At 41.2% G+C, this 12,707-nt stretch overlaps 1 protein-coding gene across 3 annotated transcripts in view; it reads left to right on the top strand.

The window, feature by feature from the left end:
• The window catches only part of SPTLC3 (serine palmitoyltransferase long chain base subunit 3), a 120,292-nt gene that overhangs the window by 89,924 nt on the left and 17,661 nt on the right, over positions 1–12,707 (top strand). For all 3 annotated transcript variants that reach the window (XM_038396209.2, XM_038396212.2, XM_038396210.2), the window contains exons 8-9: positions 3,458–3,677; positions 4,986–5,112. In XM_038396209.2, coding sequence (XP_038252137.1) covers positions 3,458–3,677; positions 4,986–5,112 — 347 coding nt within the window. The remainder of the gene's footprint in view (positions 1–3,457; positions 3,678–4,985; positions 5,113–12,707) is intronic.

Here is a 12,707-nt window from a genome sequence, read left to right as displayed (position 1 = left end):
ATTGTAGAGCAACTGGGACGTACTCATGTTGTGTCCAAGTTATGTAGCAGAGCTAAAAACCTTGTATGTAACCGAAGCTTCAGCCCTGGCACAGAACACAGTTAAGATCCTGTCTGCAGTGCAGATCTGAACTGTTGTAACTGGGTCAGGGGACATCAGTGTTGTGAACAGGTCATGGTCGTTTTTGTGTTGGAGACTGGCCCTACGATTAGGGTGACCAGACAGCAAATGTGAAAAATTGGGACGGGGGTGGGGAGTAATAGGAGCCTATATAAGAAAAAGACCCAAAAATCGGGACTGTATAAAGACCCTATAAAATCAGGACATCTGGTCGTCCTACCTACAATGCACTATGGAGCGAACAGCGGAGGGCTGCAGACAGAGTACTGTGTGAGGGAAAACGGCTTCAGAAGTTATAGGCCAAAAGGACCCTACAAAACTCCACCAGGCCAGGTCTGAACTGAAACAAATTCCAGTTGGGCTGGGTTTGAGGCACTAATACAGTGATGTCAGACTTCTGTCCCCAAATCCTGTTTCCCTGACTTTGATAGCATGCACTCATTGTTCAGTTTTGTAGATTCTGGTGGGGACTCCCTGAGAGGGAGGCGGGAAACTGGCGTGCAACTACATTGCGCAGCCTAAGTGAGGGACTCTGTCACTGTTGCAGTCCCTGCGCTCTCCTGAGGCACACACTGCCGCAAAAGGAACAGGAAGGAAGCAGAATCAAGGTCTCACCCACCTCCTCTGCATTACTTCACAGAGGAAAAGACCAGCTGAGTGAGGAGGAGGAGCCTGCATCATCCTAAACGAATAGTGAAATCTGCACAGGCCTCTTGCACGCTGGGCCCATGAAGCACAATCCCTCCCTGAGTTGCTCAGCGGATGGCACAGCTTAATGCTACTGCTCAGTCAGGCCACAATGACCCAATTTAATCCCCCACCCCCCATCCCTCCAAAAAGATGTTAAAGCTTCTGTAAACTCCCTCCTTTCAGACTTCCAGAGCTGTGAAATACCCTGAGTGTTTTGTAAGAGTAAAACTACCAAAATGAAACAAACAGATACATTACATTTCAGCTCTAGATCCCTGGATTAACTCCAGCACAGGGTAATATTTACTGGAAGTTTTACCTTCCATAAGGGCTGCTCGGTGGCCAATGTCAAATGAGTTTGGTCTCAGTCTAGTTCTAAGTAGAGAGGTGTCCCTATTGCAAGCCTTCTTCCGCAATCACCAAAGATCAGCAGAGAGGCCAAGGACAGAATGGGTACAGAAACCAAAATGGTCTCTTGTCTCTAGAGCTGGTCCCACCAAGGGAGAGTTAAGACTCATTAGCAGGGCAGCATGCAGGGAAATCTGCAGGAAAGCTGCCTGTGTTCTGGCCATTCTGTGGAAGAACTGGGCCTTTCGTTGTTCTGGTGGGCTCTGGCCACCGTCCCAGAATTTAAATAAGCCAGCATCATTCAAGAACACTAATAGGTTCTTTGTTTCACTAACCTATTTAGACTAAAAACAATTAACTGCTACTTACACATCATTAGGCTATACTATATGAAACAATTCTATCAAATTCTCTTCACATTTAAAATCTCCTGGCAGTCATATATCAGGAGAGGGAATGTAACCAAGCTCGCTGTATTCCAGGATTCAGTAATTACATGATTTTGCTGTAGAATTACACAGGGGAATCTAAATTTTCTACTTTTAAATTAAGATTTTAGCCCTTATAGCTGTGAAAATAAACTTCCAAATGTAAACAAATGCAGAGTGTCTTCCTGAGTCTGCAGACACCCTGAAGCGATAACTCACAGTGGCATAATTTGCCCTCATTGATCAGCATGGGCTATGTGAAAATACTATTACATTCCTGAATGTTTTAGCTGCAACACAGAAGTAATGCAAAGTCCACTATATTATTATGTATTGGCTGTAGTGTCGGGTATTGGGAGAGGGACAGTGGGATGGCTTCTCATTGTCAAGAGTTAACGAGATATAGGGAGCAGAAGTTCAAGCCCGCCCAAAACTTTCAAGTTACCTACAACCCTGCCCATGAGAGTGAGGGAAAGAAAAGAGGCCAAAATCATGAAACGCCTCCTCTGTGCCAAAAGCCTCTTGTCCCCTACTGGACTGCCAAACCTCCATTTTCTCCCTTATAACTTGTACAGTGCAGCTACATGTTGCAAATACTAAAATCTGTGTGGGCAGCATAAAACTGTTTGAAACTGATATCGAGATAAATAAGTCCGGGAGGCCGTACTGACTGTATTACTCATTTGCACATTTAATTCAGGAACAGGCTCCATTTATCAATTTAGCTGGAGCTGCATCAAGATTTCCAATTTGACCCACCTGAGCAGGGGGCCTTCCCACAGAATGTAGGTTTTACTTGGCACACAGCACCTTGCTTTTGGTATGAAATATGTTAGCACTTTCAGATGTTTTTCCCCTCACCACAGCTAGTGCAAGAGACCAAGTTTAACTGACTGTAAAAATAAACTGTTGAATACATCTGAAGGTATCTGGTGATAAGCTTCCTTAGGAATCTCACCCAGGTTTTCAAGGCATAATAGTGTTCACAGCAAAGGTACAGATAGCTAAACTGCCTTGCATTAAAGTGGATTTCTAATTTATTTCTTGGGGAGTTCATCTTGCAGGGTAATTCCTGCTGTTCACCTACCCTACTGAAGTAACTACCGAGAGTGTAATGGGTTTCTTATCCTTTTTTCCCTAGGAGTGTCAAGAGCATCAGTGCAGCATATTGAATTCTGCTCTTGTACTAAGGAGAAAAAACGTAAAATATTAAGGATCTTTTCCTGTGCAGAGCTAGATTGTGTGTGGCATCCCCTGAAAAACACAGACTAGGAGCGGAGGAGTCAAAGATGATTTTAAGATTGTTCCTTCTCCAAGAACCAAGTCTTCCCTAAGTTAGGGAGCCTCCCCACGCCTGCCAGTGGACTGCTCTGAAGCTCATCTATAGAAATCTTTCTGCCCCTGGCTCCCACCTGTGCTACACTAGACTTCTCCTGCACTGGGGGAATTCTGCCTGGATCTGTTGCCTTTACAACCTGTAAATGTTGTCAGAGTGGCATATAGACATACGTGGGGGCCACAGTGGCAAATACCTTCTAATTGTGGGGGGGTTGTAATGAATTATATACGCTGATCTGGATAAAGTCCAGCATGTCATTTGAATCCTTCCTTCTCTTTTCTGCATGCAGAAGTAGGGCTGATAATTTGCAAAAGACCAAGGAAGTCACAGGGACTGCTCATGTGAGTGACTGCCTGCTCAGCAATGGGCATAAAGACTTCCCAGTTTTTCTTTGAGCTACGAATTTGGTTTGAGCTTTAAAGAGGCCTTTTGTGGTATCAGGGTAACCCTGTCATCCATAATGTGTACCGTAGTGCTAATATTTAAAGAGAGTGGGGGATTAAAAGATTCATTACTAATTCTCATTCTCTAGCATGGAAGGTTCCATTGTGCGCCTGCCAGAGATAGTCGCCTTGAAGAAGAGATACAAAGCCTATCTCTACTTGGATGAGGCTCACAGCATTGGTGCTGTGGGACCCACTGGCCGGGGAGTCGTGGAATATTTTGGAATGGACCCTGAAGATGTCGATGTATTGATGGGTACATTCACCAAAAGCTTTGGAGCAGCTGGAGGATACATAGCTGGCAAGAAGGTAAACAGAAAACTTCTAGTCTCTGTTTGGCACCAAAATAAATGGCATCTTATCTGTGTATGGTATGTATAGCTGCCTTTCCATATAATCTGCCATATATTAGTGCTATTATAAAGAATTCATCATTCCTGTTTGGATCCCAAATGCATGATTGAGCTGTTCAGATATTCTTCATGTTGAGATGGGTAAAATATTCAGTTTTCTTATTTTTGTTTGATATTCATTCTTGGTAATTTGCTGTGCTACTGGTACTTTTGTCCCAAATCTGGATGGAGGGCTTTATAAATAATGCTGCTGTTCATTGTCTTGGGGATATTCAGCCAGCTGTGGTTAGCTAAATATACTTCAATGTACAGATTTGCTATTTGCCAGTTTGCTATTATGCCAGTATAACTATACCTGTAAACTATATCAGTACAACTGGTAAAACTTTCTTGTGTACACAAGGCCTTAAGCCTTTATGTCCTGTAACTAGGGCCCCTACCTATGACTTTTCCTAGTTTGTATAAAGTCATTTGGCTCAGGTAAGTAGCAGGGGAGATCTCACTGCAGCATCAGGGCCTAAGAATTGCACTCAGATCCACTAGCACAAATCCCCATGCTCACATCAAATCCCATTTAAGTCTGTAGTGCTCTGCACAGGTGCAGGGGTTCAGGCTGATGGTGGATCCAATTGCATGATTGGGGCCTGTTTTCATTTTCAGCTTATGCAGAAGCATGTGTCAAGGACGAAGGAGTGTGTTAAAGTGGAGAGCATGTGGCAATGAGGAGTTGCAATGGATTTTGATGGAACTGCTAGGTAGGGTTCAGCCTTACAGTAAAGACAAACTAATAAGACTATAGTGAAGTTGCATACAGACACTAGTAAGGTTACTTTGCTTCTGCTAAGTGTAATGGGAGACAAACTGCACTATTTGCCATTTGCACATCACAGTCGTCCTTCTGAAAGGTGGGGCAATTCTGTATTTTAAATACGGCTTGTTGATTAGTCCCTCAGTGAGGCCAGGTTTCCTGCCTCCTTTTCTCTAAAGATTCTCATCATATAAGCAAAGTAGTATTCTAGTTCATAGCATTGTTTCAGCTGTGGGTGCATAGCTTACATTTTGAAGGATTTACATTTGCCAAGTATCACCTATATTTCTTCAGACCATGGATTTTTAATAACAATTAAGAAAATAAATCAGTCATGAAATGTCTTGATCAAATATCATTAATCTCCGTATGTTCTCACCTGTATCAGTAGATGGGAAGGCATTTTGCTCTCCTGATAACTCAAAGTTAACTCAAATGTTGTTTCATTTGTTTAAGGAACTTGTGGATTTTTTACGAACTCACTCCCATAGTGCTATTTACGCAACATCTATGTGTCCACCTGTAGCAGAGCAGATCATTAGGTCAATGAAATGTGTCATGGGACTAGACGGAACAACACAAGGTAAGACCCCTTTTAGTAACTGCACGCATTTTATTTATAATCTTAGCATTTACTGACAGGGAGCAAAAAATACCTTCCAACAACAAAGGTCCCAAAGGCAGTAGAAATGTATGGTAAAAATGGCAGTGTAAATGTAGTCAGTCATTCACATTGAACTGTCTATCATATCCATCCTGACATGCCCTTGGGTGTTTTTAATCATACTGCTACATACTTATGCACAGTTTCATCAATGATCTCAGAGTACACTGAAAGCCATTATCAAACTAAGCTTCACAACACTCCTGCAAGAAGATGTCTGTTTTGCTGTTGGGTGAACTGAGGCACGCAGTGGTTAGGTGACTTGTTTGAGGTCACAGAGCAAGACAGTGGCAGAGATGGAAGTGCCCCTCTGGAGTCCTTGCTCTCAATTGCCTTTTCTAGCCACTAAAGCTTCCCAAAAACATATATGAAAAGGATATAAACTCTTTAAATCTTATGATTAACTTTACAGCATGAGTCCAGAGTTAAAGCTGAGGATCTCTCATTAATCATCTTGTTGGACTTAGATATTGCAATAAAAATACTACTTAGAGACCACTCCTGGAGTTTCAAACTCAGCTTTGTCTCAATAGAGGTGGTTGCCACGTGAGATTCTTGATGAATGTAAATGTTTGAAACAGCAAATGATTGAAAGCATGATATAGACTTTCTACCCAGGTGTGATACTGTACATGATGGTACTATTAAAATTATGACATTAATGTCACACTTCAATTTGTAACTAGACTGCAGTGTCCTGAAGTTAAATTTGTTTCCAAACATGCTTTGTCCCCAGGTTCTGGAGAAACTGCAATAAAGACATATTGATGTCATTTATGGAGGATAAGTCTTATTTGTATTCCTTCTGTGATGGGCATCTACTTTAAGTAGCCAAGGATCAGAGTCTCTGTATAATGTACACTATATAAACTATAGAACAACTGTGTTATATAACTATCTGCTACTACTGCAGTATGTTACTGAAGTCTATCCAAGCTCCTAGGACTTAAATTTGTCCTAACCCAGGGGTAATAGCTGATGTACAAATGCATTTTAATTTTCTGGAGGTGTTTAGGGAGAATGATGTGAATTTTGCAATTTTATGTATAACATACTTGAAGAGCCGGATTGTGTCCTGAACAGCAGTTCATTTATGCTGGTTCATCAGCATAAAAGAGGTAGAATCTTCTTGTAGTAGGGGTCCTTGACTGGAGAAGAGCTACTCAGTGACTTCTTGCTGGCTCTCCCTCATAGTCCTGGGTTGGAGGGCAAGCTGGGGATGGAGACTGACAGAGGCATGGCCACATCAGACTGCATTCCAACTACTTTGTACTGTTGCAATGGCCCATAGAGTGCTGTTGCAAACCAGTACAATTTAGAGCAGCCCTGGGGCTACTTAGATTTGCACCAGGGGCCAATGGGTCCTTTGGCCCAGGCCAGCATTTGCAAGGTGCCAGTGCAGAAAAGGAGGAATGGAGAATCTGGCCCAAAATACCAAAATTTGCTTCAGTGCACGAGCAAAAATTAAGGTTACTTGGAATCTAGAAACACTCCATTGTGATGTCTGAAGGCTGGGGAAACGATATTTTAGTCATTTAGGCAAATAATCCAAACTGGATTAAGGAAGTTGTTGTTATACTCTCCAATTTGAAAGTTAAGGGTGGGGGATAGTAATATCTATGTAGGTTTCAGAGTAGTAGCCGTGTTAGTCTGTATCCGCAAAAAGAAAAGGAGTACTTGTGGCATCTTAGAGACTAACAAATTTACTTGAGCATAAACTTTCGTGAGCTACAGCTCACTTCATCGGATGCATGTAGCATTTGATATAAGAGACTCACTATGATATAAGAAAAGGAGTACTCGTGGCACCTTAGAGACTAACAAATTCATTTGAGCATAAGCTTTCATTAGCTACAGCTCACTTCCTCACAAAAGCTTACGCTCAAATAAATTTGTTAGTCTCTAAGGTGCCACAAGTACTCCTTTTCTTTTTGTGAATACAGACTAACACAGCTGCTACTCTGAAAACTATGATATAAGAGACTCACTATACTCCTTGTATTTTACCTACTGTACATTAAAATGGTCCTGATACATTATATAATCCTCTGAATCAGTTTTATAAAAATGCTCACCAACAGAGGGCAATATTGTACCAACCCTTTTCAAGAGTTATGTCTTTAGGGCCTAAAATGTATGGTATGTAAAGCATTATATCTGTAGAGCATTTCTAATCTCAGCCTTTCAGAGCTGCTTAGAAATGGCTTTGGGGTAACATGATTCTGCATATAGTGTAGAGCAGGCTGATAGGAGACCTGGGTTCAAAAGAGAGCCATTAAAGCTGTCTACCCCTAGGTGATTTGGAGGATTAGAGTTTCAGAAAAAATTCTGTCAGCAGCAGTGTAATTTAGTGACATAATGTTTGTATTTTTACATAAACTGAGTTGCTTTGCTTATCTCTGGCAATTTATTTTAATTTGCCTTGTCATATTTAATACAAATATATTGAGCATCAGGTCATCAGGCTTTGATGCTGCTTTGGCTTCAGGAACACAGATTGTGGCTCAGAATGTAAACAGAAAGAGGGGGAGAGAGCGTGTTCTGGTTGAGTCTTCCTAGATGTTAGTTTAGCATCTAGCACAGTGGGGCCCTGATCTTGACTGGTGCCCTTGTGCATTAATATAATATAAAATAGCAGCTGTTAATTTTTGAATGATCCTCATGAGGCAACATGCCACATGACGGAAATGTCTCAGCTCAAACAAGATGGCATCCCTACATCCAAAAATGGAAGAAACCATTGACATATGGAGTTTATCTCTCCCTTGCAGAAGGTTAAGTAATCCACCTTTATGCACACGTTTCTCTTCCCAATCCCAAATTAAGGACCACACAGAAAACTCTATGAAGAATGGGGTCTTCATGAGGAATGGTAAAGTTGGGTATGGGTCTTCCAACAGCCCTATGAAGATTACCCAGGAAAGATAACATGGCTTCAGGCCATATTACCTTTTTCACAGACTCCTTTGTACTAGAGAACTTCCAGAGCCAGTGAGGAGGGATGGCCTCTCCCTGTGGGTCTGCTGGATTCTGAGAATGGAATTCATTGCATGGGAGTAAAGCTGTTCCCACTCCCCACAGAATAGTTTTGGGGAGACTCTGTAAGGAGAACCTCACAAAGTGTTTCCCCTCCAACATATATTCCTATAGGTGGAGAGGTGCTGACTCTCAGATATCTAGGGAAACTGCCAACATATGTATTAAGTATTTTGAAAAGGAAAGGAAATACATCTTTGCTAGCTTAACATGGAATAACTCACCAAGAGAGAGACAGTGAAATACCTTGGTGGCAAATGAGTAAATTTGTCCCATTCTTACAGTTGTCTTCATCACTGAATCCTAGAATAATAGATATATAGAAATCCGAAAGGTAAGACCTATTTGATCATTTAGTCAGTCCCTTGCAACTTCCAGGTTATTCCCTGTAGTATATTTTCTAGTGCTTTGCTCAGTTTTGTTTTACATTTCCCAAGTTAGTTATAGGACTTCCACCCTGCCTTCCATTAGTTGTTAAAGTAACTCTGCCTTGATCTTGTAAACATCTGACTTGGAGTAGAGCAAGAGAAATGTGCTTACACATTGGATTTAATCAAAGCCCAGAAATGCAGCCAGTGTTTGTGTTTACCTCCTAATGTATCAAAATGATCGATCTGCTGTTGTTTTTTCTGCAATTATTTTGATTTAGCATGATTATGCTTGGTTGAAAAAGAAAACAAGGTTTGAATTTCCAAGACCTAATTAATGGATTCATGACTGGAGGGTCTGAGTAGATACATGTGTGCACTAGTGGTGCTATATAATTAAAGGCATTGCAGGTATCGATATCTGCAGTAAGTGTTGCCCAACAGTTTCCATCATAAGCCCCTGTTTTCAGTTCATTATAACTTTGCCAAACTTCAACTTTTCAGACTGAAATTTTCCATGGATGCCAGGTGTCTGCCTATGGCTGAATTTATTTATTTATTTATTTATTTAGACAAAAAAAAGTTCTGTTGTTTCTCTCAATACAGTTAGGGAAATGTTAGAATATTTAACATGGGCAGAACAATGTACAGATGTTTCACTGAGTAGCTCTAACACTTCCATGCTTTGGAGCAAGGACTTGAAACTTGACACAAGGTCATCCTGGTGTCAAGGTTGTGCCTTTTGCCATCTTTGTGAAAATCCACTCAAATATGAGTCTCTGAAACATCTTCATTTCACATGTTCTGTGGAGACTTGTTTGAGTTTGGTGGGAAGGTAGTGGACTGAGATGAGGGGATGGAGTTGGAGGATATTGGAATGAAGGGGAAAACTGGAACTAAGAAGAGGTTGCAGGTTGGGTTGGGAAAGGGAGGTCTAAAACTGGGACATGGATATATTGGAGGGACAGGACCAGAAGATTTCCAGCTTGGGTGGGACAGGAGCAAAAGAGTCTGTACACAGTACAAAGAAAAGGAGTACTTGTGGCACCTTAGAGACTAACAAATTTATTAGAGCATAAGCTTTCGTGAGCTACAGCTCACTTCATCGGATGCATTTGGTGGAAAAAACAGAGGAGAGATGTTTTTTCCACCAAATGCATCCGATGAAGTGAGCTGTAGCTCACGAAAGCTTATGCTCTAATAAATTTGTTAGTCTCTAAGGTGCCACAAGTACTCCTTTTCTTTTTGCGAATACAGACTAACACGGCTGCTACTCTGAAACCTGTACACAGTACAGTATACTTCTCTCAGAACATGGAACAGAACCCAGGAGACCTGAGTCTCACCATTCCTCTACTGTTAGCAAATAGCTGTGAACCCACTGGCAAAATGTGTGTTTTACTTTCAGTGGAATGTTCCATTTTATCATTCAAAAATTCTCACTATACGTAACTGAAAAGAAATGCAGGAAATACAAGGTCTCCCCCAAAATTTGTCTACAAATGAATACCTGGCACAGAATTTGTGATAGAGTCCTGAAACCACTGAGCATCATTTCATGATCATTTCACCAATATCTCTTGACTATCTTATGTACACTAGATGGCCTGTAACAATTTTACAGAATCCATGAGTAAATTACTGCATACCCTTCATTCTGCCTTGTTTTCTCCTGTTCACTGAGCAAGTCGAACCAGGAAATGCCAGGCTCACTCTAATTAATGGTCCATCTAGTTAAGTATTCTGCCTCCACAATGGCCTGTGCCAGAGGATTCAGAAAATGGTGAAAAAATCCCTAATGTCTCTGGCCATTTATGCAGTATTACAGCATTCTTAGTTGAAGAGGAGGAAACCTCTCCCTGAGCTTATATGTCAGTTCAGGCACTAAAACTTGAGGACTCATAGCATTTGCAATTTTTATCCTAGATAGAGTAACTGCAAATATTCTATTGTAGTTCATATAATACAATTGCTAATAGAATACAAGTGTCTAATCCCTGTACGAACCTTTCATAGCTATAACTATATTCCTCACTAATACCATGCAGCAGTGAGTTCTATAGGTTAGTTTGCAGTGTTTTTTGTTGTTTTTTTTAAGTCATTTTATCCCTTTTAAACTTACATTGCCTTTTAATCTCAAATATACCCTTCTTCATTCATATGGGACATGGGAAGCAGAAGTTCCCAGGACATTCACTTTATAGTTTGGATTATATATATATTCTTTATACTTTCTCTACATGGCTTCTCATTACACCACTGGAGATACCTCAGGAAACTCAACAGCTGCCTTAGCAGTTTTAGCCCCTCGATGAGCCTGCACTTGGCTCAGAATACTTGGACTTTGTCTGATTTTTAATGATAGCTTATACTATGAGTACTTGCCTATAAGGCACTGACAGAGCTTCTCGGCTAAGATTAGGTCTGAGAAAGCCATGCTAGCCCCTTCCAGCTGTGACCTTGGACCTTTTTTTCTTATTGAGAATACCACAAGCATATTTTTACACTTAAATTTGATAGGTAAAAAAATAGAACCACTAAGTGTACAGATTTAAGACTGCTAGCAAACAAAAGCAGTTTCCATACTGACGAATAATAAAATGTAGTGATGTAACTTGCTAATTAAAGCATTTAAAAAGTCATATTTTTTCTATTTGATATGTGGTAATTCATTAACAATAAAGTAGCATTCCTTTTTATATGCTTTTATGGGACTCTGTCTAATTTTAAAATATATTCTTAAGAAGCTACTGTCCTCATGCATGTTACAAAACAATACCTGAGATTATTAAAACAAAAAGGATATTTTTAAAATGCAAATGACTTTCGCTGTTTATGGTGTTTGGTTTAACTTTGTATCACAATTTCTCTCTCTGCTTGGAAACTGAAAATGGGACAAGTAGTTTGTAGTCAGAACTGCGTTCTCATGTACTAGATAAATGCTGGCATAGTTGCATTGCAAAACCTGCAGGGGAATATGTTTTTGTGTTTTAAAGGTTTATTTTAAAAATTGGCAACGAATCCCTGGAAACATTTACATTTGTCTTGAGTTTTGTAAAAACTTAGGACCAGATTTTCAAAAGTGCTCAGCACCCACAATTGGCACCAGATTTTTCAAAAGAGCTCGCTCAGCCCCTGACAGCTGAGCTTCCAGGGCTAAATGGGAGCTGAGCTCTTTTGAAAATCTGGCCTTTCATGTTTTTTAAAACGAAATATGGCTGTCAGCGTCTCTTGTCAAATCTGATGCCTTAATGCCGCAAGCTGCTCTGTGTGGGCAGGCCCCAGCACCCACTCACAACGGCTTGCAGGATTGGAGCTATGATGAACTACATTAGTTTCTAATTATTATGGAACTTCCCTTTATTGCTCCCTAAGATTTTCTTCTTGTCTTTTATTATGAACTGCAAGAACTTCTCTTGGGTCTTGATCCAGCAGAACACTTAAGGACATGCTTGATTTTAAGCTTCTGAGTATTCTCATGAAATGCAATGAGACTACCCACGTGTGATGTGTTTAAAATGCTGAAGTGCCTGGCTGGAATAGGGCCCTGCATCATAGCCATTTTCTCAGCAGCAAATGATGAGTCAGGTTGGATTCTGCCACCCATACTCAAGCTGAAGCAGAACAAACCCTGAACGTAATCATCCTGATTCCAATGGCACCGCCTGCAGAGTAAGGTACTCCTCACTCTATATGTGGCAGAATTGCGTCCATAGAAAATAATGGACTGTTGATTCTAACAAGCAAGGGAACTTGAGTTATAGGCTTATAGAGTAAGACTTTCAAAAGCGCTCAGCACTGGCATAACGCTGCTCCTGTTGAAGTCAGTGGAAGATTTTCTGTTGACGTCAGTGGGAACAGAACAGTGGTGGAGTGAGGTTTTGTGACTGGCAGGGGGTGGGTGATGGGTCATTGGTGGTGAGCTGGAGAGCCAACCTGTCCTGCACTCGCTTGGCAGAGGTGGCTCTCGTCCTGCAGGGCTAGGCCCAGCTCCCTCCTCCAGGCATTGCAACCTGGCACCACTTAGGTTTGGCCATTATGCGCCCTCATGCACTGTGCTGCAATGCCCAGAGTGGGAAGCTGGATCTAGCTCCCTGGGCCAGGAGCCAC

This window comes from Dermochelys coriacea, chromosome 3, assembly GCF_009764565.3.
Source record: "Dermochelys coriacea isolate rDerCor1 chromosome 3, rDerCor1.pri.v4, whole genome shotgun sequence".
In the NCBI taxonomy this organism is placed as follows: domain Eukaryota; kingdom Metazoa; phylum Chordata; order Testudines; family Dermochelyidae; genus Dermochelys; species Dermochelys coriacea.
Note: the sequence above shows the minus strand (reverse complement) of the source record. Positions and strands in the feature narration are given on the sequence as shown.